This window comes from Dermacentor albipictus, chromosome 9, assembly GCF_038994185.2.
Source record: "Dermacentor albipictus isolate Rhodes 1998 colony chromosome 9, USDA_Dalb.pri_finalv2, whole genome shotgun sequence".
In the NCBI taxonomy this organism is placed as follows: Eukaryota; Metazoa; Arthropoda; class Arachnida; order Ixodida; family Ixodidae; genus Dermacentor; species Dermacentor albipictus.
Window position 1 is genome coordinate 24240738 of NC_091829.1, and position 27421 is coordinate 24268158.

General features: G+C 44.7%; 1 protein-coding gene across 3 annotated transcripts in view; it reads left to right on the forward strand.

Annotated features, from left to right (window-relative positions):
- Positions 1-3408: 3408 nt before the first annotated feature.
- Positions 3409-27421, forward strand: part of LOC135901931 (neprilysin-1-like) — a 58554-nt gene continuing 34541 nt past the window's right edge. Inside the window, exons 1-8 of one of the 3 annotated variants that reach the window (XM_070525258.1) lie at positions 3409-3828; positions 5146-5307; positions 10008-10088; positions 11352-11560; positions 15026-15220; positions 19278-19364; positions 23517-23647; positions 23722-23947. In XM_070525258.1, the coding sequence (XP_070381359.1) occupies positions 5223-5307; positions 10008-10088; positions 11352-11560; positions 15026-15220; positions 19278-19364; positions 23517-23647; positions 23722-23947 (1014 nt within the window). In that variant the 5' untranslated portion in view covers positions 3409-3828; positions 5146-5222. The remainder of the gene's footprint in view (positions 3829-5145; positions 5308-10007; positions 10089-11351; positions 11561-15025; positions 15221-19277; positions 19365-23516; positions 23648-23721; positions 23948-27421) is intronic. The other 2 variants (XM_065431772.2, XM_070525259.1) reach the window with 2 other exon arrangements.

Genomic DNA, 27421 nt, shown 5'->3' on the forward strand with positions numbered 1-27421 from the left:
TTCAAATAGCCTACACCGCTGCAACCAAACTTGATGGAGCAAGGGTCCTCAAGCCCCGCCCGAGGATCACAAGAACAACAACGCCTCTTCTTACTACTAAATTCTCAAACGCACTCCCAAACGTGAATAACATCCTCAGTAAATACTACCCAATTCTCATCAGAAACCAGAAACATAAGATTTTTCCCGACTCGCCCAGAGTAGCCTACAGACGAAACACTAATTTTAAAGATATTTTTGTGCATGCCAAACTAAAGACATAGAGGAAGTTGGGAACCAGTCCCTTTGGCCGCCCCAGGTGTTCTACATGCAAGCATATTGGAGCTACTACTACAGTAAAAAGTACAGCGTCAAATTACGCCCACAAGGTAACTTCCGCTTTCACCTGCACATCGAAAACGTAGTCTACTGTCTAGAATGTGCCGCTTGTAGCAAACAACACATAGGTGAGACTGGACAACAATTTCATGCAAGACTCAACGGTCACCGCGCGGACACAAAACACAATTTACCTAAAGCAGTAGCCAGCCGCTTTAATGAACATGGTCATATATTTGACAAAGAAAGGCACTACATACCACAAACAAATTCCCGTTCACCTCGCGAAAGGAAGTATACGGAATCATACCTAATGCACAAGTTTAATTGCCCACACCCGACGGTAATTAATTTGGCACGTGGCTACTTAGAATCTTCAAAAGCGGTAACTTAAATCTGAACATCCCATATCATCAACCAAGACACAGAACACATTCTGCCACCAGCTAATCTTAATTCTTAACCTCACCTACTCTTCCATTCCGATAATCTTTTTCTGCCTACTACTCAATTTATTATACTCTTTCTGGTTTTTACGTTTATATGAACAGTACGACCCCCCTTTTTCCATACACTTGCCCCCGCCCGCTTCTGTGCACGCCACCCTCCTATTTGTTATTCCGGTTTCGGTTCCCCCCTCTCTTTCCCTTTTTTTAAATATATTTTTTGAAACACCGTCGTCAACGCATTCCGAAGTCCCAGACATCAAATGCTTTTTTCAACGCCTCAACCCAGGGTATCGCCATTTCTCGATGCCCCCGTAACGACACCTGCGTTGAGCGACTGGGGCTGAAAGATCATGCCACTGAAAGAATGCCGCTTGAAAGATCATGCCGCTGCCTTTCAGTCACCCCATAGATTGCACCGCAGACTCCTTGTCGCCATCTTATCTATTTCAATATTACTCGACGTATTGCTGCTATGCTACTCAAGTCAGTCATTTTTTAGGGGGGGGGGATGTCTTTTGTGTTACTCGCGCACTGACCGCCTGACCGGCTCTTATAATGCTACAAAAACATGCTGCCAACGACACCCCTGAATGCTCCCTGACCTCTCGCTTCCCCAACGCCCTCCCATGCCCCCTTCTTTCTTTTAGATTTTTTCTTTCGTCTTGGTGTCGCCCGGGTGTTTTTTTTTTCTTTCTTTTCTTTTCTCCCCGCCTTCCCACTCTCCCGCTCTTGTCCCATCGTCTTGGGAACGAAGCTCACAGACGTCAGGCTGCACATTACCTCAGAAATTTCTCGCTTTATAACCAACCGCCACCGACAACACCCGCACGTGACGTCACTGCACTAACCCTTTAAAACTAACATGCCGATGATGACGAGGCCGCCTTTGACGTAGATAGGTCCTCCTATCGAAACGTTGGCGAGCATTTCTGAGGCACCTTATCCCGTTTACAAACTTGAAACCACAGTGTGCTAAACAATCTCTCAGCCCCGTTCTTAATTTTGGAATCCCGTGTAAGTTACTTTTGCATATACTCTAGGAGGACATACCTATGCATATACTTGAGGAGGACATACCTGCTAAACAATTCTGCGAATGATGATGGTAAACTTGTAGGTATGGTTTGATGATTGCGCGATAGAATTCAGTAAAGAGGGTGTTGTATAGCGCCATAATAAGAACTGATATATAAGGTTACTTAAAATATATGACTATGGCAAAGTGCTCAGAATTAGAAAGGCAATGCTGTCATGCAGCATCAGTCCGTGACTCCTGCTTCAGCAAGATTCATGGAGTAAATTGAGTAAACTTGAGTAAATTTCAAGTTCACTCAAAATAAACGTGTTTTGAGAACTTATTAGTTTCAATACGTAATTCCCACCCATTCCCAACATCCAAATTAACACGAACTGCGAATCTGCAGGGTGGCTGTTCTATATTATCTATTCCTTACGGTATACCGCTCGTGTGAAGCTAATATCCTTCAGAAATGCAACAAGTGTATCAGAGGTATATTGTATGAAATAACAAATAAAAGAAATATGCAGATCCAACGCACACCTTGATATATATATACGCGAAGCAAAGCTTCAGGATTACGGACGACACATTTTAAAAGTCACTATTGTAGTATCTCTATGAAACGGGCCCTCATGCTTTATGTAATTTCATACTCGTGTCTCAACGGGTGGCAAACCAAGCGAGAAAAAGTAAAGCGTTTAATTAAAAGCTGCACAAGCACAGTTTTGTTCTTTCATCGTATGCAACCTGTAATCTCATTGAATGCTTGTTTATCGACCACAAAAGTCCCGACCTTATTGTCATGCAATTTTACAGCGAAGCTGTATATGGCTAGCCGATTCGTCAGTCCGTCTGTCTACTCTACGCCAAGAACCCCTTTGGTGCAATCCTGTGCGCACGCGCAGGAAAGTAAAAAAGAGGACAAGAGGCGCGCGACTGGCTGCGCCAGTAGTCACGTCATTGCTCTCCGTCGCAGCCGAGCGCGCGCGCAGCAGTTTCTCTCCGGCTCCGAAGTGTGTGGGTCACGCGTCACACGTACTCCTAAGGAGCGGGCAGCTTTTGATCAGCAACGCCGCGACCATAACCGGGAACCAGCTTGTCTATGCTCTGCCGATGTTGCAGCCCGGGCACAAGAACGGGCTGGTGCAGCCGAGCGCAAGCAGCAGCTGCGTACCGAGGATTTGGCAACGTACCAAGCAGTCGTATAATGAACCGTCGGAGTTAATCTAGTGATAAAATCCAGGGCCGCTCGTTTCCGCTACGCTGGTTAACCATCTGTACGGAGTGCTTGGGTGATGATTTTTTTTAGTTGAGGAACTGCATCATTCACAAGCACGCCGAAGTGCAAACTCCAATTCAGGTGAAAGCGCTCTATGATACGTCTACGCAGCGACGTCACATGGGCAAAGGCTATGTTTGATGCTTATTGAGGGAAGAATCGTGATGACAGGCATATGCGGTGAAACGTACGGCATGTAGCAAGCAAAATTTAAAGGTTCTGTGCCTATAAATTGCGCACCAGTGTGACGTACCGATTCTGCGGAACAGCCCAAGAATGGCCACGCCCTGAGTGGCACACCGAATGGCTCAATCAGAGAAAGTACAGCAAATCAAAGAACCCGTCAATATTATTCACCGTTTCATTAAGAAGTCGGCCTGGTTGTGTGATGGCTGTGAGCCGACAATATACGTTCATGTATTGTGTAGAAAATTACCTTTTTATGCAGAACAGAGGTACACTCATGCAGGTTCGATAATTTTGCTGCAGTATATGCGTCATGCGAGCTATCTGGTCAGACCCGCCTAACTTTCTGTCGAATTCATAGCAATGTTCACGAAGCTTCAGGGGCCGCAAGCGTGACTTGAGCTAGAACAATAAACCGATGCAGCAGCAATCTGGTGGAAGTGGTCACTGGCAAAATGTCAAACAATGCACGCGTGGCAATACCAGTTCCTGTTACTAATGCCTGTGTTCGTTCTTTTGAATTTCCCATCTAGGAAAGTACAATGTTTGTTGTGAAGCCGTCTGTTTCGAACGAGGTAATATACTTGGCATGCGCTGAAGCAATTTTTGTGTGTTTGTGTTCGTTTGTGCATGTGCATGCGTCTGTATACGTAATCTGAAGAAATTAGATTTATCAGAAGTCCAACTAAGGCCAGAAGAGCGTTAATCCTAGGCTCATAAAGTTGTGCTGTTCACGTTTCTTTTTTCACAAAGTTCCTGGATTTTTAACGTACAGTAAAGAGTTCCTTCACAAGCTCACTCCCGAATATTAATCACATGGCGATTCAGACCCATCTGGATGCGCCAACAGCCAACGCCGCAGGGGAAAATGATCTACTGGCGTTTCCTTAACTCACTTGCAGCTTTGTGGTGACTGTTTATGTTCGCTGGTATACCGTTCTCGAGCTTTCACCCGCATCTTTCTCGGTTGAAGGCTTCCAAGGTGTCATTATGTGCGTTCTTACTCTCTGGTATGCGTTATTTAAAATGTAAGTTCAGTATACTAAAGAAAACACCCACAGTTACATTGCAGGTAATTGCATCTAAAATAAGTCGAGAATGTTTGGAAAGACAAAAGATGCCCTGTACATATCGCACACAGTGAAATCGACTGGCCCCACGGCGAATAATAATTGTGTAACCAATCAGGCACCACTGTTTAATTCTAAAATGCACGTGAAATATAAGCTGACAAGAAACGCGCTGCGGCTAACAGCTATCTCTAAAGCCGCGATGGAGAAGAAGTGACAAATAAGCCACAATAATTCCACGGTAAAAGACCTGAATAATCGTACCCCTGAAACACGGTAATTATTAGACACATCTGAGCTCGAGGTGCCGGGTTCAACTCCCAGACGCGGTATCGGCAATCTGACGATGGGTAGAAATCACAAAAGGGTCTTAGGTGCACTTTAAAGAAAAACAAGTGGTCGAAATTATTCCGTAGTCACCCCCTGCTGCGGTGACTCTCATGGACCTCGGTGTACGTTGAGCCACTCAACGTCACTTTCTTTTTTACTTAAGAAAAAGAATTCGGCACGCGATTATCCGCGTATTCAGAGTGAGTAAAGTTACGTTTAGGAGCTACTCGTATGTTTGAAATAATGAAAGTTTTTAAAACATGGCAGTGTTTGAACCCAACCACAGATACCTGTGTAATATTTTAGTGAACGAAATGTAGTGCACCATATAGGAACCGACGCATTATATGCGATCGACCTTGTCGCGTGGCTCGTCCAAAAATTAAAGACTTTATCTATGGCTCGTTTATTAGAATACAAAAGGTCATGGTACCCGACTAGATTTCAAGACTTGCTCTAACAAAAACATTAGCGCCACAATTTGCTTTCCAGCAAAGCTGATAAACGAGTCGCTCAACACGAGCGTCCAGCCTTGCGACGATTTCTACTCCTACGCCTGCGGCGGGTGGATGAAGAACCACGAAATACCAGAGGACAAGTCGAGTACCGGGACCTTCTACCTGCTGTTGGATGAACTGCAAGAAACTCTGATACGTGAGACACCCATATACATTCTGCCCTAGCCAACGGTAGACGAGGTCTTGAAAAATAGAATATAGAATATCATCATCATCATCAGCCTGGTTACGCCCACTACAGGGCAAAGGCCTCTCCCATATTTTTCCTGCAACCCCGGTCATGTACTAATTGTGGCCATGCCGTCCCTGCAAACTTCTTAATCTCATCCGCCCACCTAACTTTCTGCCATCCCCTGCTACGCTTCCCTTCCCTTGGAATCCAGTCCGTAACCCTTAATGACCATCGGTTATCTTCCCTCCTCATTACATCTCCTGCCCATGCCCATTTCTTTTTCTTGATTTCAACTAAGATGTCATTAACTCGCGTTTGTTCCCTCACCCAATCTGCTCTTTTTTTATCCCTTAACGTTACACCTATCATTCTTCTTTCCATAGCTCGCTGCGTCATCCTCAATTTAAGTAGAACCCTTTTCGTAAGCCTCCAGGTTTCTGCCCCGTACGTGAGTACTGGTAAGACACAGCTGTTATAAACTTTCCTCTTGAGGGATAATGGCAATCTGCTGTTCATGGTCTGAGAATGCCTGCCAAACGCTCCCCAGCCCATTCTTATTCTTCTGATTATTTCAATCTCATGATCCGGATCCGCAGTCACTACCTGCCCTAAGTAGATGTTTTCCCTTACCACTTCCAGTGCGTCACTACCTATCGTAAACTGCTGTTCTCTTCCGAGACTGTTAAAGGGACCCTGAAACGATTTTGGCAATTTTCTACAAACGTACTGAGTCGTTAGAGTAGGTTCTTCTGATCATTAATTGATGCATCTAAGTGCTCTGCGTAAAGCGTGTAATTTATTATAAGGTTCTAAAAATACCCATCGCTGCCGATCGCAGCGCACTGCTCGGCGGAATTTTAAGCCACCCCTACCCATATGATGCAAATAACCCATATTACGTCACATGGGCGCGCTATCTGATTGGCTGACCAGGGCGCGTGGTCGATAATTTTTCCAACTTTATGGTGAGCAAATGATGCTCGTAATAGTTGGAATGTTAGTTACTTTGTTTTTGTAAAAAGAAAATAACTTAAAGAGAATACACAAGAATAGTTTTTTAGTACACTTCAGCACTTCCGGCACACAGCAAGTGTCGTCTGCTTGTGTTACAACGTACTCCATTTTGACGAGAGCTCCGCGGTCAGAGTCGGTCTCAGTCTTTTCGCGAGCACTATGATTCGACTTTGTTGCTTTGTGGACTGCAAACCTGGCGACCTGCAAACCGCGAGTCCAGTATTAGGGCAAACGCAAGCGCAAGGGGACAGGGTCTGGCCGCTTGACTGTGCCGGGATGAGCCACGAGATGAGCAGAAGGGCAAATGTGAACGGTCTGCACGGTGCAGCCACCTGGTGGCACAGAGCTCAACCATACACAGTAGCAGCAACGAAGTGTATTCTTTGCTGCTGGTGTGTATTTTTCGCAGGAGTGTAATCATCAACACGTTGATTTATAAATGTTTAAAATGCTTTACACTTGGTTAGAGCAATATTAGCGCTTTGTTTGACTGGTTAAGCGCTGCGCCAGCAAGTGTCTGGACCGTGCAGACCGATCAGGCTGCTCACGTACGTCTACGCTAAAGTTCCTTCATCAGCTTGAGTTTATGCCTCCAGTCATTTGCCGAAATGACCAGCTTGCCTGTTTTTAGCGGAGCACCGGACACGTTCGGCGCTACGACAGAATGCTCGCAACGCACGCTGCTTCGATAGCCCTCGGTCGACGGCCAAGCGGCTAGCGGAGAGGTCTCGCGCGGGAGGGGGCGTGCTCCTAAACAACCGGAAGTGAGCGATGTGACGTCGCATCGTGACGCTAAACCAGTGAAGGCGGAGCTTAGCGCCGCTCGCTCGGCGAGCGAGTTGAGGAGGAAAAGCATAGCTAGGGAGGAGTGTAACTTCTAATCGCTTGCAGCTCCATTAATACGTAACGCTTCACTTAAATTGTGGTGCGAATGTTCTACTTAAGCTGTACCCTACGCGCCTACAAAATTTGTCCGAACCGTTTCAGGGGCCCTTTAAACATTACTTTAGTTTTCTGCAGATTCATTTTTAGACCCACTCTTCTGCTTTTCCTCTCCAGGTCAGTGAGCATGCATTGCAGTTGGTCCGTATATAGAATATACGAGAACGCAACCAATGGCATTCTGTCAGCAGCGACGTAGGACAGCCTTAGTCCTCCTTCTCCTCCTCTCCTCCTCCTATACTTCGAGAGTTTTCGTTATAACGCGGAAAAAATTATCACGCGAGGCATAGCACACTGAAAAGTAACTGTATCGAGTGTTTTAAACCACAACTGTTACTTTTCTATCAAAATTTGCGCCCTGAGTTTAGTAATTAAGAAATTCAATAATTAATCTAATCTAATTATTGGTAGTGCAGTTATGAAAGACTAATCCTTCTGGTGGGGTACGTCACCGCTGACAGAATACCACTGGGTGCGTCCTCGTATACCCTATAATTCAGCTTTAAGAGCTTGGCTAACGGGAACTGGGACACCCTGTACACATTAAACTTCTGTGAACGTGAAATCTGCCAGGAGAGTATGAAGTTTATTCGTCGAGCGCTCAATACGACTAAAATGGAATCTGTTATCAAGGTGTCCGAGCTATCATGCGCCGAGTTTAAATGTGGGGTTCAAGTTCTTAAGGATATGTGAATCGTGCGAAACACCTTGAAAGTTGTAGCATGTACCTTCTCGTTATTGTGTCAAATTTTGTAACTTTTTTTGTTTCTTCAATTAACTTTATTTCCCTTTAACCTTTCCCCAGACCATTGTAGCCAACTGGTACTTACGCTAGCCAAGCTCCCTGTCTTCCCCTGCATTCTTTCTTTCTTAAAAAAAGTGCATCATTCTACGTGAATAAGACCAAGTGCATGTTAAGTGGTTTGTTAGCAAAACCGCCAGTAATATTGCAGTTCCCTATATTAGATTATTTAAGTAAATATAATTATCAAACTGTTTTAGTATTTCAAATTAGGAAGATGCAAATTAGGCGACTGTAGAGAATCGTAAGACACGTCAAAATGAGGTGTTTCCATCAATTTGAAGGTCACGTGTCCACTTTTTCCGGCTTGCACTGCTCAGCCCGAGGTCGCGGGGTCAAATCCCGGCCGCGGCGGCGACATTTCGATGGGAGAGAAATGCAAAAACACCCGTGTACCATGCATTGGGGGCACGTTATATACCCCCTGGTAGTCAAAATTAATTCGGAGACCCTCCCACTACGGCGAACCTCGTATTCTAATCACGGTTTTTACACGTAAAAACCCCAGAATTCTAATATTTGTTTCTTGCAAACAGAGAAAACCTGTGAGAAATGAAAAATACCACGTGAATGCGTGCCTGTACGCATGGAATAGCAGCGCCATCAAGCAGTCTCAGTGGGAGAGAGCAAGCTGTTCAACTCACGATTACCGTGCCGAGCACTTCCTTTCCCTGGATCGTGATATGCATGCATCGCCAGGAGTTTTCCGTGCATCGTGGAAAGAACACGCAGTGTGGTCGCCTCCACTCGGCCCAGTCACAAGTCACCTATTTCTCCTATTTCGCGGTCTTTCTTTATTTTCACGGTAGAATAAACTGGCGACATGTACCTCGCTGGAAGCGCTTCATTCTTCACGCATCTTACGGTTCTCTACAACTCCTAATTGGCATCTTTACAGGAGGACAACAACAAAAATGTTAGCTAATTTATTTTATTTACTTAATGAATGACAGTGACTAAACATTACCGGCAGTTTCTTGACTGGACTAAACAACATGCACTTGGTTTTATTCGCGTAGAACATTTCGTCTCCTTATCAATCACGACGCGGCATTGGCACATTGAAACTGTGCCTGAACTATGCTTTGGATCAAGCACTAGAACATTCGATAGTAGATCGGAAGCTCAGCTCCCCATAGAAAAAAAAATAAGCACATGTACAACTATTTTAAGTGAGCTTATGAATCCCCATGCGTTAATTACCTATCAAACTTGCCCATGTTATATATTGGAACATGCTGTTTCTTATACGTAGCGCCCATAGGTTCGTGGATTTTAGGACGTTGAGATTTTTTACAGCGTGGAGATTGATCTCCTATTTTGCCACTGTCTTTAGTTTAAAGCGCAATGACAATGTACGTCCAACGCATCCAGAAAACTAGAAGATCGTGCTCTTAATGAACACACAATACTAGAACACCGTCCCCACCGATCATCGGCTCAGAAGGCAGCGAAGACAGTTTTGTGATTCCTGAGAACGTCTGGCCTGTGCGAGCACCTTTGGCTCTGTAGTACTTTCCCTTCAGGTCTCTCTACGCTCTCTCTCTCTCTCTTCTTTCTATTCCCCATCTCCCTTCCCTCAGTGTAGGGCAGCCAACCGGACTGCTGACTGGTTAACATTCCTACCACCCTTTCATCTATCTCCCTCTATTGATAGGGAGGCACCAAAGCGAAACATCATAAACCACAAACTTTGTATTAACAAAACACCCAGCGCGCTCACGTGAAACTGCACATTCAACTCTGACCCATGGTGTAAATTTATTGCCGCTATAATTGTACGAGCCAGTGCAGTGAACTCTCTTTGTACACAAGCCGAGAAAATCTTTGTCCTCATGTGCTGAAAAGGCTCGGGCATTCACGACTCGTTCGAGCAAATTTTGCGTGTTTGTTTCTTTGCTTCCAGATATATTCGGAAACATGACGCTCGTAGAGCAGTGCCAAAATATAACGGACAAGCTTGCTGCTGCCTACAATGCCTGTGTCGGTACGTCTAAAGTTCTGAAATTAACCTGTTGAAAGGCAACAATTTATTAAAATTGATTGCCTTTTGCACTCCCGATATAGTTGCTCCCAGAGGAAAAATATACGGAGCAGAGATTCCGCTATAAAGATATTTTTTTAATGTGCCTAGGAATGCATGTTGAAGTTGAGTTCTGCATTCCTAACTTAAGATTGCAGACTTTTCAGTGCGCTCGTCAATTTCTGTTTGCGCGTCTGAATAACATAATAATTCGGCATCCCTGCGATCCGAATTCTGTCGCTGGCGAGTCTACATATACTTACTCGCATGAATGCCGTGTGCACCTGCGTGCGTACGTACATACGTACGTTCACGGGCTTCGCACGTTTACTCTTACGAACTCCCGTACAGCCGTAAAAAAAATTAATCAGCTGTGACTAAATCATGAGCACCAAAATAATGGCAGCCTCCAGCTGAAGACAAGCACAGTCAGTGTCGCGAATGGCAATTTTTCGATAATTGCTCTCCCTTGCTAGAGCTAGCGGAGTTCAGAATCGCTTTCCAGTAACGAGTACGTAGTCACCAGTGATAAAGAAGGGCAGACCTGGTCAACTCTAGGCGCTGAAGAATGTGCGACACGCTGAGCTAAATGTCGTGAAGACATTGCAAAAAATAAAGGCAGCGCTTTTTTTTTCAACATAAATTACGAGTACATTAACAAAAATGTAAAATGTCCGAAACGCATTGTTTTCCGCCTAAGTGGCGTAAAGCACCGGCAGCTCAACTACTATTTCAAATATTAATTTTTCTTTATCTTCATAGAATTTTCATAAATAGTCGGTAGCAGATACCACAAGTATACTCCTTGATCTGTATTACTCGTCGAGGCAAGTAATGCTAGCATGTAAAAGGGGATTGCATAGTTGAATAAAGGAAATTTCACTAATAATGTTATAACTAATCAATGTAGGCTGCATGTCGCAACTTACGAATGCGAGACGGCGCGTTTGGAAGGCAAATCGACTTAGAGGGAATTCCGAAGCTGGAACGAGTTTCTAGACACGCGCTCCCAAATCGTGCGACAAAATGAATTGGTGCTCCTCCTGTATCTGTCCTACGCCACTCAAGAAGGCGTTTTGTTTACGAAAGCAAACAAAACGATAAGTGCATAAGTCTTTTTCTTTTTATTGGTTCATAATACCTGGGGCACCCTGTGTATCACAACTGGCGATACTCAAGTCTGGCTAGAAAACCAGTTCTTCTCTGCCTTCTCTCTCAATTTCACAGAAGTTCCGGAAAAAGAAGATCAACTTGAAGATCTGAACAAAATAATGAATCGTTCAGGATTTGGTCAGTGGCCTATATATTCTGCAGACCGAAATATATCTACCGGTATAGGAAACTGTACTGACGTGCTTAATAACATTCCTATCTATACTTTGCTGCCATTCTACGTTGACAGAGATCTCCAGAAGCTCACGTCTTACGTGATTCAGGTAAGAAATCTTTGACGAGAAGCCGGTATGAAACGCACCTGCTTTCTTTCTGTTTCAATGCACAAACGCGCATACAGTGGCTATACGTAGGAATAGACACGAATGACAAGAAAATTATTTCAACCGGCATGTATTATCACTAAGAAAGTAGTTCTCAGAATATTACAATACGCTGATACCCTACTTTATCGAAAACTGGTGCATCAATTTACACACGCGTGCTTGGAGTAATGCATGATTAATTATTTAAGACGTATCGCAAATTGAGCTTCTCGTAATGCAGGAGAGAGAAAGCATTTATTTGGACCATCGAGGATGTTGCTCTTGAGGTCGAGAGGGTGGTGTGCTCATTCCAGGACTCGACTGGCCACGGCTTCTGGACGTATACTTGGCGGACGAGAGCTTCTTGTCCCGCCAGGGTATCGCCGGTCAGCTTCATAAACCGCCTTCATAAACCCGCCAGCTTACAGCCAGCGTTCAGTGCGTTCGCGCGTTTATACCGGCTTTCTTTGTTCCTTCCTTTGACCTTTTTTGCTGGTGCTGCAGCCTGATGTCGTCTGCTGTTCTGCCGAACAGCTCTAGGGTGGGTCACACTGAAAGTAATGTTGTTGTCGGGCCATTGTCATCCCTGCTGGCTCCTAGTAATAGTTTTGCACGATTGGCCATTATAACGTCCATACTGAAAAAAAACCATAGATCTAGTGCGAATCGAGGCAGCCTGAGGTGTGCTGGCAACGAACGTAAGCGCGGACGTGAGCTCCAACAGCAATGCGTCATCATTGTTAAGCTGTGGTCGTCGTTTTACAGCCTTAATGTCATTCTGATCACTACTGCGTTGTCAGGTCATCATCGTCCTTCGGCCCTCTTGACTCTGTCGCTGTCACTGTGTTATCATATCGTCATCACGCCACCTACTTCGAGCCCTCGTCGTCTTGCTGTCATCCTCGTTCCTTCATCGTCACTCCTTCGTCGTCATCTCATTGTCGTCATGCCTTTATTGTCACTCTGTCGTCGACGACGATTCGCGGTCATGCGGTCGTAGTCATCCTATAACCAACATTTTGTCGTAGTGATTCCGCTTTTATCATAATATTGTCGTGATTTTGTTACGCCGTCGTTGTCATTGCATCATCATCGCTCTACCATCATCATGACAGTGTCGTCTCGCCGTCTAATCATGCAGTCGCCGATATGCCTTTGTCGTCGATGTATCGTTGACAAACGGGCGTTGTCATTTCAATGTCGTCATCCCGTTCTAGTCATGCATCGTAAGCCTGCAGTCAACATCCTTCCCTTATCGTCATCCCGTTGTCATTATGCCATTGTCGCCATTGCGTCATCGTCAAAAATTCAGTTTCACGTGGTCATCGTCATTCCATAAACATTTTGTCGTAGTGATTCCACTTTTGTCATTGCATCGTCGTGATGATTTTGTCGCTACGCTGTCTTCGTGATTGCAACGTCATCGTTCCGCATTCTTCATACCAATGTCGTCACGGTTTCGTAATCGTGTCGTCGTGTCGAGCCTTTGTCGCCAATGCGTCGCAGTCATGCAGTAGTTGCCACTTCAGTATCGTCATTCCGTTGTCATGCCATCGTATTCATGCAGTCAACGACCTTCCATCATCGTCATCCTATTCTCGTCACGCCGACGCAGCCATTCTAGTGTCCGAATATTGTTGTCGACAAGACGTCCTCGTCACAACTTCGTCGTCACACTATCGTCGTCATTCTAATAATAGTCATTCCTTTTTCGTCATTTCATAGTCGTCATCGCGTTCTCATACATTCGTCATCGTGCAGTTGTTACCATTCCATTGTCGTCATTCTGTTGTACTCATTCCAGTGTCGTTATGCATTGTCTCCTCGCTACCATCACCATTCTATCGCAGGTATAACGCCTTTCCAACACAGTCATGATTGTGCCTTCGTGGCTATACTCCATTATTGTCATACTAGTGCTGTTATCCGATTGTTGTTAAAGTGTCATCGCCCCACAGTTGTCGTCATACCCCGTCGTCATTTCGTCGTCGTCATGCCTGGGATCCCTGTGTTCGAGCTCCGCAACTTAGGCTTACGTTCTGCGTTGCGTTTCACGGTGAAAAATGTGTTCTACTTGGCCTTGCGCACTCTACGTGCGAATGTTCTCAAAAGAAAAGCAAATTTCTTCGCCAACGCCGTTTAGGGCTTAGCTCAACCACATTCTCACAGCGCGTGGGATCCTTAATTGCTTTATGATCATTACTCCGCTTTTTCTGCTGTAGGCTAAGTGCATCGGTATTGGGCAAAGGCAAAAAACCTGGATTTTAACATACGTAGCCTAATAGACAGTTTAGTACTGCGTGGCACGTGATACGTTACCGTAATGATTGAGGCACATGCGCGTGTGCGTCTTATACCGCTGAGTAATGCGCAGTGACTTCGTAGTAACCTCGCACCTCAAAGGCCAGCCAAAACCCACTATATAGCACAAATTGCCCCATCTATCCTAATTTGTGTTTGCTAGCTGCTTGTTCATGATTGTGACAGCAAAAAATCTGTCGTGAAATCAGTTATACCTAAGTATCCTCGCACTCTGGGCACAACGTATTAGCAATGTTTCCTCCTCCATTTAAAGTAAGCTGTTTGTTTTTGATGCTCCTAGGGCTAGAAAAGCAGTACCGAGCCAGAAGAGTGTTTTGACTTCCACCGAGTAGATTGGTTGATGCCAAAGCATTCGATTTTTTGATGAGTTGGCGAAGAGAAAAACGCTCTAAAGCTTAATTTGTTGCCACATCAATAATAATACCCTACGCTCTAGAATGGTACGCGATAACGCTATGAGAAAACGGGAGATCTTCCGGCATGCCGGCCGCAGTTCTGTACAGAGGCAGCGCATGTGCAGACGACCTAATATATGAAATATTGCGGTAGCGTATCATGTGTCAAGTACGCAGAAAGGCTGTGTCGTGCGTCGAGTACGCTATACGAAAGGTCGCTGAGAACCTAAAGGTTAAGAATACTATTTTTGCGCGTAGTTAATTATGCGAAATAAGTTGTTCTTTGGCACGTTAAGTGACGTTTCCCCTTTCATTTCTTTCTTCAATCACAGGTAATAAGTCTGCGTATGACGCATGTGTCATAAGTGTTCGTTAAACAGTAACACCTCGCGAAAGGTAAAATTGTCATCCACCCGACTGCATAGCCCAAAGCGGTCGAAGCACTTCGTTATAACCGGCTTTGACTTTGTAGCATTAGAAGACGCTGAAGAATACTTTTCACGAGTACAGTATTTTCTTGCGTTGTTAGCATTACGTGGAGCTGCTCAAAGCAACCGCAACGTTAAGCAACGTCGTGTCTCCATGTTGCATTTCATCAGGGCCTTCAGAACATAGGAAATTAACCAAAGTTATTAGGATTCTGGATTTAAAACTCTAGTATTAAACTTGAAGTGTGAATTAATCAACAACCTTTTTGACTTTTCAGATAGACCAGTTAGGTTTTGAAACGGTGGGCAGGAATCAGCTAATTCATCCCAACGCATCAACAAACGTTAATATAACAACGGCTTACAAGAAGGTTGTAAAGACGGCGCTGGGACTGATGAATCCAAATTTCAGCGAACGCGAACTATCTGTGCTCGCTGACACGCTCGTAGATTTTGAAGGACAGTTGGCCAACGTAAGAATCATTTTTCTTCCCTTCTGTCACCACAGTTTGATGTCGACGTACGTTTGAAACGAAAACCACTTGATCCCGGCCCTCTACCGGTTCCAGTATACCGGACTGAAAGTGTTCGGATAACAAAAAGACAAAAAAATGGAAATTTACTCGCAGAAAGGCCGAGAAGTCAGTCTGAGCTATAGCTTGTTCTGGCAGTCCCTTCACGAGGGAATCGGGCTGCATGGAGTAAAATAAGTGATGATAATGAAGAGAAGTATAAGTTCGTACATTCCAGTCCACCGCGTAGCGAAATCTTTAATGCCATGCGTGCAGCCGAGTTGTTTCTAAATATGAAAGACACACGACTTGTAAATGTTATAAGCAGCTGTCATGACGGCTGCACTGTGTGCGTCAGGCGATGGACCCAGAACGGTCTTGAGATAGTGGTCTGATGTGAACGTGTGCAATCGACGAGACCAGAGTTCGTTGTTCGCGCACGTGTGCAGGACAGACTGCAAACACGCGTGCTAGTGTTTGTGGCACCTGACAGCGTTCACAATTTGCACTAGTGTCACTGCAGCGTGTGAAGCGCGCATAGCACTTGGTGAACGCGACACCGAGGCGAATCTGATGCATCACACTCCAGATTTTGTTTTACCTTGGATGCATCCCAAACTTAATTTCTGGGTCGCAATTGGGCGTCACTTGGGTCGCCCTGTGGCGTCAGTCCGGTTGAGTTCAGTGCTCAAACACCGTTCGCATGAAGAAGCGACCAGGGCATCCGTGTCCTTTCGTGAGAATGCAATGCGTACTCCCTTTCAGAAGCATCTTTCAAGTGTGCTTTTTCCTTTAGTGTGTGCCTGCTCATTCCCTACTATACCACAGTGTGCGGGTATTCTTTCAAATGTGATATTACCAAAGAGCTTGAAAGAAAGCTAGCTAAGGAGTGCGCAACGGATAACTAAAAGGAAGCGTCACAGTGATATAAAGGACGACGACATAATGCGTGCAAAATAAGGGCTGCCGGGTCATTTATTTAAGGAACAATAAATGTAGCGGAGTTCGACAGGTCATCTAGTGCTTAAACTGATAACCGTTGGTCTGTTACGTAACAGGGTGATTCCGAAGGATAACAGAGGATAGCGCCTGTCTTGAACGGCAAAGGCTTTGATGGAGTATTAAGGAAGATATGAGGCATAGGAGTGATCTGGCTTACTCTGAATAGACGTAATTGAAGAACTCTGAGAGAGGCTCACGTTTTGGGTTGCATCCACTTCGGCTGAAAGCGACAGTGGTGGAGATGGCGATGATTTTACCAAATGACAAGCAAATATTTACGACCAGGCCACCATTATTAAGCTGACGAGCCGACTGTCTCCACCTCTGAGGGTCCCGTTTTCAGCATTGCCATGGTGTAACTTTGTCTTACGAATAAAATGTCTTCTCTCGCCTACGTTTCTAAACGGACATTCTGCGCTAGCATGTTAGCAGAAACTGGTCCACGAATCAGACCACAAGCAGCAATATAAGAACGCGCGCTCTCTACATTGATCTGAATTGTACAACTTCGGCCTGCACACCTTCGGCAAGCACGGATGCATCGGCCACCGTAGATTCTGATGCCAGAGCCATTCAATATTGTATTCCGCCTCTCGGCGTTGGCTGGTAAGGCCATTTGTACCGCGTAGTCTCTTCGACTATTATGCAGTGTGCTGATGTCGCTACGGTCTTAAGAACTGATTCGCAATGAACACTTTCATCGTCTCGAATTCGAAGTCAATAATTCAGCAACTACCTCGCGGCGTGCTTTCAAACAAGTTCTGTCGTCGAACGGAGGTTATACTTAAAATAATTGCCAAAAATAAACGAATTAAGATAGTATTTCAGTGTATGGCTTCGCATGTTGTGTCACTGGCAACGAAAGAGCAGATCACTATCAGATTGAAAAAAAAAATCGCGAAATTGGGGAAAGCGGAAACCACACAAGAGTTACACAGAAAGATCGACCGCAGTACCAACTGGTTCATTGCAAGGTTGGGCGTGACAAAATGTAGCATGACAAGACGGCCGAAATGCGCAAGCGCCTATACACGCCGAACGAAAGAGATACCCATCACTGCACGATTTTCTAATACATATTATAAATCAAAAATACTGCAAACAACATTATAAATGTGTCACTTACACATGTGCTACCTCTTCATTTGATAAAAAAAATACGAGGACATCTAAGCACTTATGAGTTGTGCATGCGACAGCACTGATGTCCACTTGAATGCCACCGTGCCGTATTTCGGGTTATGAACTCCTCCCGGGCAAATGAGTGCATTGAGAGGCTTGGCCAACTCTTCAGAGATAGCACAAGGTCATCGCAATTCGATCTGTGTAGTCATGATACCTTGCTCAACTGCCACAGAATTTAACGGAGATGCTCCCGTGCATGCCGCGGTGACATTTACGTCACCGCTTTCGCCACTCCGGGCTTGGTGATTAACATCTCTGTTCAAGAAACATGAAGTCATCGAGCAGAGTGTACAGGCCCCCTATCTAGGCAGCGCTTGTTTAGCTCAGTGGAAACGACACCCGGCTCATGAGCGTGGATTCATTGGTTAGAATCTCTCTACCGCCAACGCTTCTCCTTTCGAATATATTCTGTCTTTTTATACATTATTTCTTTACAGTGATCACCGAAGCGAAGTTAGAACGCAGGTGACAGCTTGAGCGGTGAGCGGATAAGGAAGGCGCGGATAACGCAGGCCTTCGAGAGCGAGGGTAACGTGTGACGCCGTGTGCGATGTCCCTACCCTTAATGCAACACCCAGCGAGGCAGGTACCCATGTTTATGCCGTTACGGCTCGCAACCTACTTTAGGTTATCTGTAACCCTGTGCAAATAAGGAACCACTAGTGGTTTGTTCCTTTCACACAAGACGCCTGGGTCCTCCTGTCGCTGCTTTCGTGAGCACCCTTTGAACTTCTGTGAGAGTGTCTAAGCTACTGCTGCAAACTACGGCTGTAAAGAGTAGATACTCTTACCAGTGAATCGCCTTCAAGGTAGCAAGCAGTGAGAACGCCGGTGAAACACCAACTTCGTAAAGAGACAATTCGTCACCCCTTTTACTCACTTTGGAAACTGCCAGATCCACACATTCTCGCAACGGGACATAGTCGCCGTGAAGCCACTTTCGTGTTCAGTAAGAGAAGCATCTGCCTAAACACCTCTATTGTTCTTTAATGTCAGCCATGCTGAGGCTTCATCTTCCTTTGAGTGCAATGAATTGGGTGATGCAGAGCACTTCATTTCGTCCTGCACGCGCTTCTTTCCTGAAAGGAAGAGACTTCTGGACCGCTTGAGAAGAGGTTTTCCTCGCGAGGATGGCCAAACATTTAGTTTTTCAGGAAGGACCACCGGTAATTCTCAGTGAAGTTTCTCGAATTCTACTTCCATTTCTTTGAGAGACAAGACAGGTCGACTGATGTTGACAGGCATTTTCACATATAAATAGATCCTAAGATGAAGCCATTGCCGGTCAGGTCTGCATACGCTAACCCGGCCTGCACTCATCACCACCGCCAGCGCAACCACCATTGATTGATTGATTGATTGATTGATTGATTGATTGATTGATTGATTGATTGATTGATTGATTGATTGATTGATTGATTGATTGATTGATTGATTGATTGATTTTAGTGTTGGAATGCAACACAGGCGCTATCAGATAGGTTATGCATTATTTTCTACCATGTGCTTTTCTTTGACATGTACCCAGTACTTAATGAACAAGTGTTTCAGCCTTTCACCTCATCGGATGCATCCGTGGCGGCCACGAATCGAACCCGCAACCTTGTATTCCGCAGCGAAACGCCGCAGCCACCCTGGCAGGCGATGATAGCATGCAATACAATTATCATTTATTGCTCTGACCTATTTTCGCACAGTGGGGCTGCCCTTTATAGAGCGTAAGTCGTTGTATGCATGCTGTCTGCTCAACATGACGCTCATTTCTTATTTCTGTAGTTCCTAGCTTGTTATTCGTATTTCCAATCACGCGCTCAACTTTCGCTATCTACAGCTGACGACACCCCCGGAAGAAAGGCGCAACTACCTGGATATTTATGAAAGAACTACTATCGGCGAATTACAAAAGAATTTCACTCAGGTAAGCAAATCGCTGTCTTTGTACTCCGAAAACCCTCTCGTTCCCAAAGACGAAACATGTTCTGCTGCAGTTCATGCCTTGTGTAAGATCAAATAAAGTGTTCTCACGCGAGGAATCCAAAGGCCGCATTCTTTGTCGAGTACTTTTGGGGGCAATGTTTGTTTCGGTTGACGTGGTCTGGCACGAGGACTGATGGAGCGTACGGGCATCATTTCTGCTGCGTCATCAAATGATCGCATTGAAAAAGGCCAGATTGGAGACTGCAGCAATTTCTCCAACTTTAACTGACTTTCTATTGCGCCGGAATTTTGACCACTCATTGCGGCCCGTGGATGAATGGGATTCCGAGTGGCGTTGATGGACCGTATATTTCTCCGCTGTATGACAATGTTATTAGGCAGGGGTTTGCGAATAGTAATTTTCTTAGACTCAATCAAATAGTAATAAAGTATTCCAAGAAGCAAATCACAGCGAATCCAATATCGAATACTTATCGAATAGTTCTTGAACAATGAAGAACTTTCCATTGGTATTATGACACAATGGTCACAAATTAGTAACACTAGAAAGTTTCTGTCATTATATTACACATTATGAAGCGCTGTCTATTAAAAGCACAAATGGAGCATCAGCACCCAATAAGCAGTTTGCTTGCATAACCAGTACTCTTAGGAGAGTGTGGATGATTGCGGTAGCTAAGTAAGGTTTGATTACCTGAGAGATGTACATGCTCCTCTCCGCAACAACTCAGGTTTTATGCCAACTAGCTATGGCCACGGGAATCGAGCTTATCGTAATTTTGCTCAACTTTTCGTTTCATTTCTTTGATACAGATTGCATTTTCCAATATTCGATAACCATTAACGAATATTCTTGTTTACAAATGGTTACTTTTCGATTCAAAGACCGAATCAGATATACAGCACACCGACTTTCGAGCGTTTATCTAATGTTGCACGAAAAAAATATCCCGGTTATTACTAAGAGAAAATAAGGCCTCATGCTTAAATGCGAGCTATCTAGTAACGCATACTATATCATTGTCTCTCCCAAACAAACGGTACTATATGAGAAATTTGAATTACACTAGTTGTACCATCTTATGACCGTTATTTGCGTATTGATAATTCTGAGTGGTCTGTTTATTCTTCAGGGTAAATAGCTTTGTGATTTCGCCCATCACTTCATTGCCCAGTCGCTCACAAGCCACATCCTATAACCATTCACGATGGCTTTGTGAATGACTGTGAATGTTTTAGCACAATTTATGAATTGTTAGGCTGACTTGTAATGCGAGCAGCATACATCATACGATCACTTGAGGGCACTGTGTTAATTTCTAGTTAATTGAAAGAATTTAACATCTGTGTTAATGTACAATGCACAATGCGAATTCCGAGAGCTCACAAACTTCGAAAGTGTATTTTTCGCGCATTCAAGTAAAGGACGTAATACAAGCAAGAGACTTTGGCGAACAGGCACCGCAAACTGCAGCATCATCACGAACACCCAAATGAAATTGCTAAAGCGTTTTTTTTTTTTGTTGTTGTTGTTCAGTTGCAGAAGCATGGGCCTTCGATACGTGCTTCTACGGCTGTCTTCGTTTTTATTGCGCCCTCAATAACCTCTGAACTGAACTGTGGGATTTTAAGCGCCAAAGCCACAACATGATTATAAGGCATGCCGTAGTGGGGGGCCCCGGAATAATTTTGATCACCAGATCTTTAATGCACCCCCCATGCTCAGTAATTTCTTACATAGCAAGTTGCTACTTGTATGTACACATTTCCCTGACGAAATCACGCCTCTACTCGCAGACCAGCACGCGGGATCTGGTGCTTTGCACACCTCAAAATTTCTCCTCAGTCAAAACTTTCGTTCCTCGGGTCCGTATGGATATAAATACAGTTTTGCTGTTTTAAATGGCCTGCATTTATTGACAGATGCGGCATTCGTGAGGAGAAGAAAGTTGGGTAACATTGTATGACGTCATAGTAAATTAGATTCACTAAACTGACGAGAACAAGACACAACAAGAAAGCCAGATGAGCTTAGACTTAAAAGCTGATGTTTATGGCAAAATCAAGGCACGGTTAAAGCGTTGTGAGAAAAAAAACTTGGGGAAAAAACGCTTGCAGATCATATGCACTGTGGGAATTAATCTAAGCGAAGCTCTCATGAGCCGACAACATGAGCCGAACATCACGATAACAAACGTGCAGGAGTTTCGGGCAATGAACTCGTCCCATAATCAGCGCTCAATGGTCGACAGCCGTGGGGGCGTACCCTGAAGAACAAAGGTAGAATTTCCTTTGACACTATAACCCTTGCGAGACACCGCGTGTCTCTGCATCGGATGCGTTGAAGTAGCACGCCGAAAATATTCATGGCACTCTGCGAAGATAGCGAGATTGGCACAGCGGCACACACGCTGTAAGCACTAACCGCACTAACCACGCTGGTCGCGAGTGAAAACGCGACGCGACGCTGCCTCTAGCGCTCTCGAAGCCGCCAGCACGAGGGCATCCGCATTCCGCACCATGGCATCCGAGATCACCCCTGCCCGCTTTGTCCGCACGAATTGAACGGCGCTACTGCCCGCACCGAGGCAGTACTGTCAATACGTACACAATACTGCACACAACGACGGTGGTGTTCTTCGTCCGTGATTGGCTCTAGTGATATGCGGAGTGCGACACTGTCTGGTGATGTTGCAGAGAATCGAGCATTGTGTCACGGGGCTGAACTCCCCCCTCTCATTGGTGGAAGCACTCACGGCATTGCGACGCTAGTGGTTCTTGATGTTCGAGTAACGAAAACTCCAACTTGCAGAGTCTGTGGGGACACTCGACTGTAATGCGCCCCCTTAGGTTATTTTTCCCGCGTGGCTCTCGTATCTCCTACAATCCAGCTCGCCCACGAAGCCAAGCTCCACCAGTTGTCGGCGTAGCTGCAGAATAGTAAGAAAGATCGTGCTACTGTTGCGCTGCTAACGCCAGCTCACGATGGGCGTTACTGTACTCGCGGACAATTTTCTGTGGCTGTGAAGGGAAAGCTACGGAGGCAAAACACGCACAAGTGAGAGCGCTTCTGAAAAGAGTCCCGCGTTTTCATTCTCGTCAGTTTAGGCTGGGGAAGAGAAAAGATACAACCTCATAATTAACAATTAAATAAGACAAAATACAACACTGAATTAAAAAGTTTACTTATTTGGCGGATTTTCCCTTCCACGTCTGGTGAAAGGCGATACCTTCGCCCGTGGAAGCTACGTTGATTCGGCGTGTGTTCCGAGCAACCAAAAGCATTGTCAAACGCTGCCGGACAACAAATGTGCAGAAGTTCGGCTTTCGTAACTTTCCCTTCATAGCCACAGAAAGTTGGCCGCCAGTATAATGAGATTACCCGCATGCAAAAGCGAGTAGCCTCTTCCTCTATATTTGGCTCGGCAGGGTGTGGTGACGGTTCGCAAACAAAATTTATTGCAACTGCAAAGCTTTCATTCTGAGAAACTCGTACATGTTTTCTTTGTAACCACGTATAAACTGCTATAGTCCGGTGAATGAAAATTGTCTGCTTCATGAATCTTTCTACACCTTGCCGGCTTCAAGAAAACTAATTTGTCACACTTTTCCTGGAATATGGTGTTTGTTTCTCAGCAGCGGTTTACATGCACCTTTCTTTTGTTATAAACGTAATTTTGTAGTCCGGGCACATTCGGTTTACTTGACCTGTGTTTTCGTCGGTTTTGGGCTGTTTAGTAATCATGAAGTCTGGGTAAGTCGGGGGAGGCCACGGGTCGTTTACATAGAGGAGACACTCAAACTAAAAAGTATTCAAACTTCGGTAATGCTGCTTAGATGTGCACATTCAACCCAAAATAACAATAGATGCCCACAAGTGTCGGCATCTGATGACACTTGCACTACCGCTTCTGCGATATGCATTACCTCCATGCGCATGTTCAGGTTGCATCGAATAAATTTATGTATGACTGTTGCTTGATAAACGGGAATTAAAAGTAAACCGCGTAATCAAAAACCGTAATTTTATAGAATACTCACCATCACTGAGTAATCAAATTTTCTGCAACGTAGTTGTATCGTTAAGCTTGTGATAAAAAAATGTGATTGTAAAGCATTTCCTTTTCCTCAGATTCCACTGCTGAATATGCTCAATAAACAGTTTTCTAAGGTGAACATTACGTTAACAGAAAACGAAACAGTAGAACTCTTCGCTAAGGAGTACTACAGTAAATTAGACCAATTTCTCCAATGCGTTGACTGGTGAGTGATCAAAATTTTACATCCCTCCCTAGGAGCATGTAAAGTGAATGTGACATCCTTACATCTATTTACAGCAACACTCTGTTCAACTTCGCTGGACTGCGAGAGATTCTCGGTTGGGCTGCGAGTGCCTCGGGCAGTTTCCGCAATGCTTCATTCGAGCTGGACCAAGCGTCTTCTGGAGTCCAAGTCGAGAAGGCCAGATGGAAAACGTGTGTCGACACAATGAACGACAAGATGCCAGAGATCGTCGGCTATCTCTACGTCCTGCAAAATTTCCGCGAGGAAGCCAAGAAAGAGGTAACCGCGCACTCGCTTAATAAACCTTGTGACGTTTTCGCTAAAACTGTGATGCCATTATCACATTGCAGCTTGTTTACCATTGGCCAGTGCAACTTCATATGCCCGAAGAACAAGACATAAATTTGTGGGAAGATGGACTTCCGAAGTGATTAGCTCATTAACCGTGGCCGAACAAGGAATGTCGCTAGAACTTACCAACATTCTCTGAAAAAAGAATAGCAAAAACTGTAACGAGAACGACGAAGACATTGTTGCTTCGACGAGCAGCATTTATTGTTCAGCCACTGTTAATCACTTGAAGCCTCGGTCTCCTTATCAACGTCTGGCCTATTTAATGAAAAACACTGTAGGGTGAAAGGAAATACTATTCAAGACGGTGCAGAGAAAAATAAAGAACTAAACAGCAACCAAGGCCGAAAAAGAAAACGCTGATATACGGTGTCATATGGTATGTAAGAGACAATTGTATGCCAGAAAAATAACAAAATCCAGTGCAGATCAACAAAAAAGATACATGAAACAAACAAAAACAAGAACAAGAATAAAGGCAGTGCATGGCGAAAATGAAAAAGAAATATAGTGCAGAGTGAATAAACAATGGGACAATTCAGGGCAAAAAAAACCAATGCAATAGAAGGCAGAGCAAAAAAAGCTAAACTAGTGCGGGGTGAAAAAAAAACGGAAATAAAACCAATGCACGGCGACAAAACGCTGAAATATAGTAGGGTCAACAACAATTAAAGACAGCGCAGGGTTGAGTAACCTTAGCATACGCCAAAGAAGATGAAAGCTAAAGCCTGCGTGCTCACAAGACATTTATTACATTACTTGATATATACATTCGAGTGTTTCTTTCCTCGCGCCAAAGTTCGTCGATGACACTGCCTTAATTAACTTCACCCTGATTCACACCAAAGGTCATGGGTTCCACTCTCACCAAAGGTCGACGGTTCACCTCTAACCAAAAGTCGTGCGTTCGAGTGTCATAATTACCTCTGTGTGAAATAATGGTACCTTCATTAACTTCACCTTAATTAACATTAAATGTAGTGGGTTCGACATTCGTCCGTCACGATGTCAGTTGGAATTCAACTTGGAGATATGGCCGGTTCGCCCATGTCTCCAAGTGGGTTCGACTCCCACCAAAGGTCGTGTGAGCAAGTGCCCGAATTAACGATATCTTATTTGACTGTGCCTTAATTAACTATGCTTTAATTATGTATATGTATAAAGTGTTTCTTAACTATCTACACTTTAAATAACTTTGCCTTAACTAACACCGAATGTCGCGATTTCGACTCCCACCGAAGGTCGAGGGTTCATAGCCTTTTTGAACCATAGCGTGGCGGTCATGTAAACGCCGGATTTTCTGCCTCATAAGCTATAAATGCTTTCGCACTAAAGAAAAAAATGTATAGTGCAGAATACAGGGAAGAGCCACGAACCGATTGACAGAGACTGACCAGATGCATCACAAAGATGTACCAACAAGCCAGAAGAACATTCCCACCACCACACAAAGACCTAAACAGGGGAACAGGCAGCGGCCCTAGGTTAACTACAAACAAATACCTTCCCGGACCCGTTTCACCCTAAACGGGTATTCCCTGAAATACATAAAGAAGCCACATGAAAGGTATGCACACAGGACGCAGCTACACTCAAACATATGCTATGGGAATGCAAAGCCCAACGCGAAAGCGAGTTAAACTCCGAGTCCCTATCGCTGAACTGTACGCTGCTCTGCGCAGCTCCGACCTCGGCGACCAACTCTGGGCCGTCCAGCAGGCCCGCGAGGCGGTGCTGAAACAAGATCTCTGCTGAGGGGTTTTATTCTCAACGTCCCGGCGTGGGACACCTGAGCCCAGGTAGCCGAAAACCTGCAGGACAATTCAATAAAGTTATTGCCAACAAGCCAATAGTGTGCAAAGCGAAAAAAAAAGGCAGGAGAGGGTGAAAAAATCACTGACTTGTAATTCTAATGCAGGGTGAATAAGCAATCAAAGAAAGCCCAGGGCGGCAAAAACAATGACAGACAGCACAGCGCAATAAAAAAGACACTTTAAAAACAGCGCAGTATGAAAAACAGTGAGAACGGTGCAGGGCGAAAAAACAACTGAAATACAGAGCAGGGCGAATAAGCAATGAAATACAGTGCAAATTGTACTAAAGAATGAAGAGCAGCGCAAAGCGAAAGAAAATACTGAAATACAGTTCAGGAGAAAAAAAACACAAAGACAGTGCAGGGCGTAAGGAAGAATAAAAACAGTGCAGGCGAAAAATACACTAAAAATAGAGCCCAGGCACAAAAGAGGGAAATTCAGTGCAGAGAGAAAATGGTGAGAACAGTGCTGGGTGAAAAGCACACATAAGGACAACCCATTAATAACAAAACACTAAAATACTGTGCAGCATGTTTATTTTTGCTGCTGTGGCGTTTGATGACGGTAGATGACCTGGGACATATTGGGTTTATATAATTTCTAACCTTCCGAATAAACTTTCAATTGTAAGTAGTGCCATGTCCTCTCTTTTATTGTGCCTTAGCTTGTGTCGCAGTAGTACGCGCCCTGAATTAAGCCATGCTTCCACACCAACTCGCCCATTTTTCACTTTTGGTCCATAGTCATGTACGTTTAATCTAACGTTCATTAGCTCTCTAATCTCGATGCTTTACTGTTTGTGGCAAAATGCATATTTCAGCAAATAAATAGTGTTGCAACTCGTGCAGGTAAAACTGTTTTAAGATGTTTGCAAGTCTTGCACCTGGGACGAGAACAGGCATTTATGTTGACGGTACGTTGACACCTGTCAGCCCTGCTTCTAAAGCAACAGCATTGCTATCAGTTGTTGATTTCCTATCAGATGTTGATCAGTTTTTGATTTCCTCCACGTAATTATTTGCGGTGTTCTTAATGTTCATATCCGTTTTAAGATGTTTGCAGGTCTTGCACTGGGGACGAGAACAGGCATTTATGTTGACGGTACCTTGACGCCTGTCAGCCCTGCCTCTAAAGCAACAGCATTCCTATCAGCATTTCTATACCAACCAACACCGCCCGCCCTGCCCTGCTACCCCCCTCCTTTTCTTTTTTTGTGTTTCTACCCCGCATATCATATTGACCGCAAATAAGACGGGGACAGAGGGAGAAAACACATAAACAGCACGGGCGGTGCTGTTTATGTGTTACCGCCCGTGCTGTTTATGTGTTTTCTCCCTCTGTCCCCGTCTCATTTGCGGTCAATATGATATGCAGTAAATACCAACTAGGCCAAAGTGAAGTTCTGCTTCTACCCCTTTCTGCTTAAAAAAATTGATTTCCGCTAGCTGGTCGCACCAGCCTAATCTACTTCGGCTTCCACACTGAATGTGTTGAGAGAGTGAGTTTCATGCAAAAAAAAAAGAAAAGAAAAGAAAACGCTGTTAAGGAAAGCAGCTCTGTCCAGACAAAGCACTCGCTGTCCTCTCGG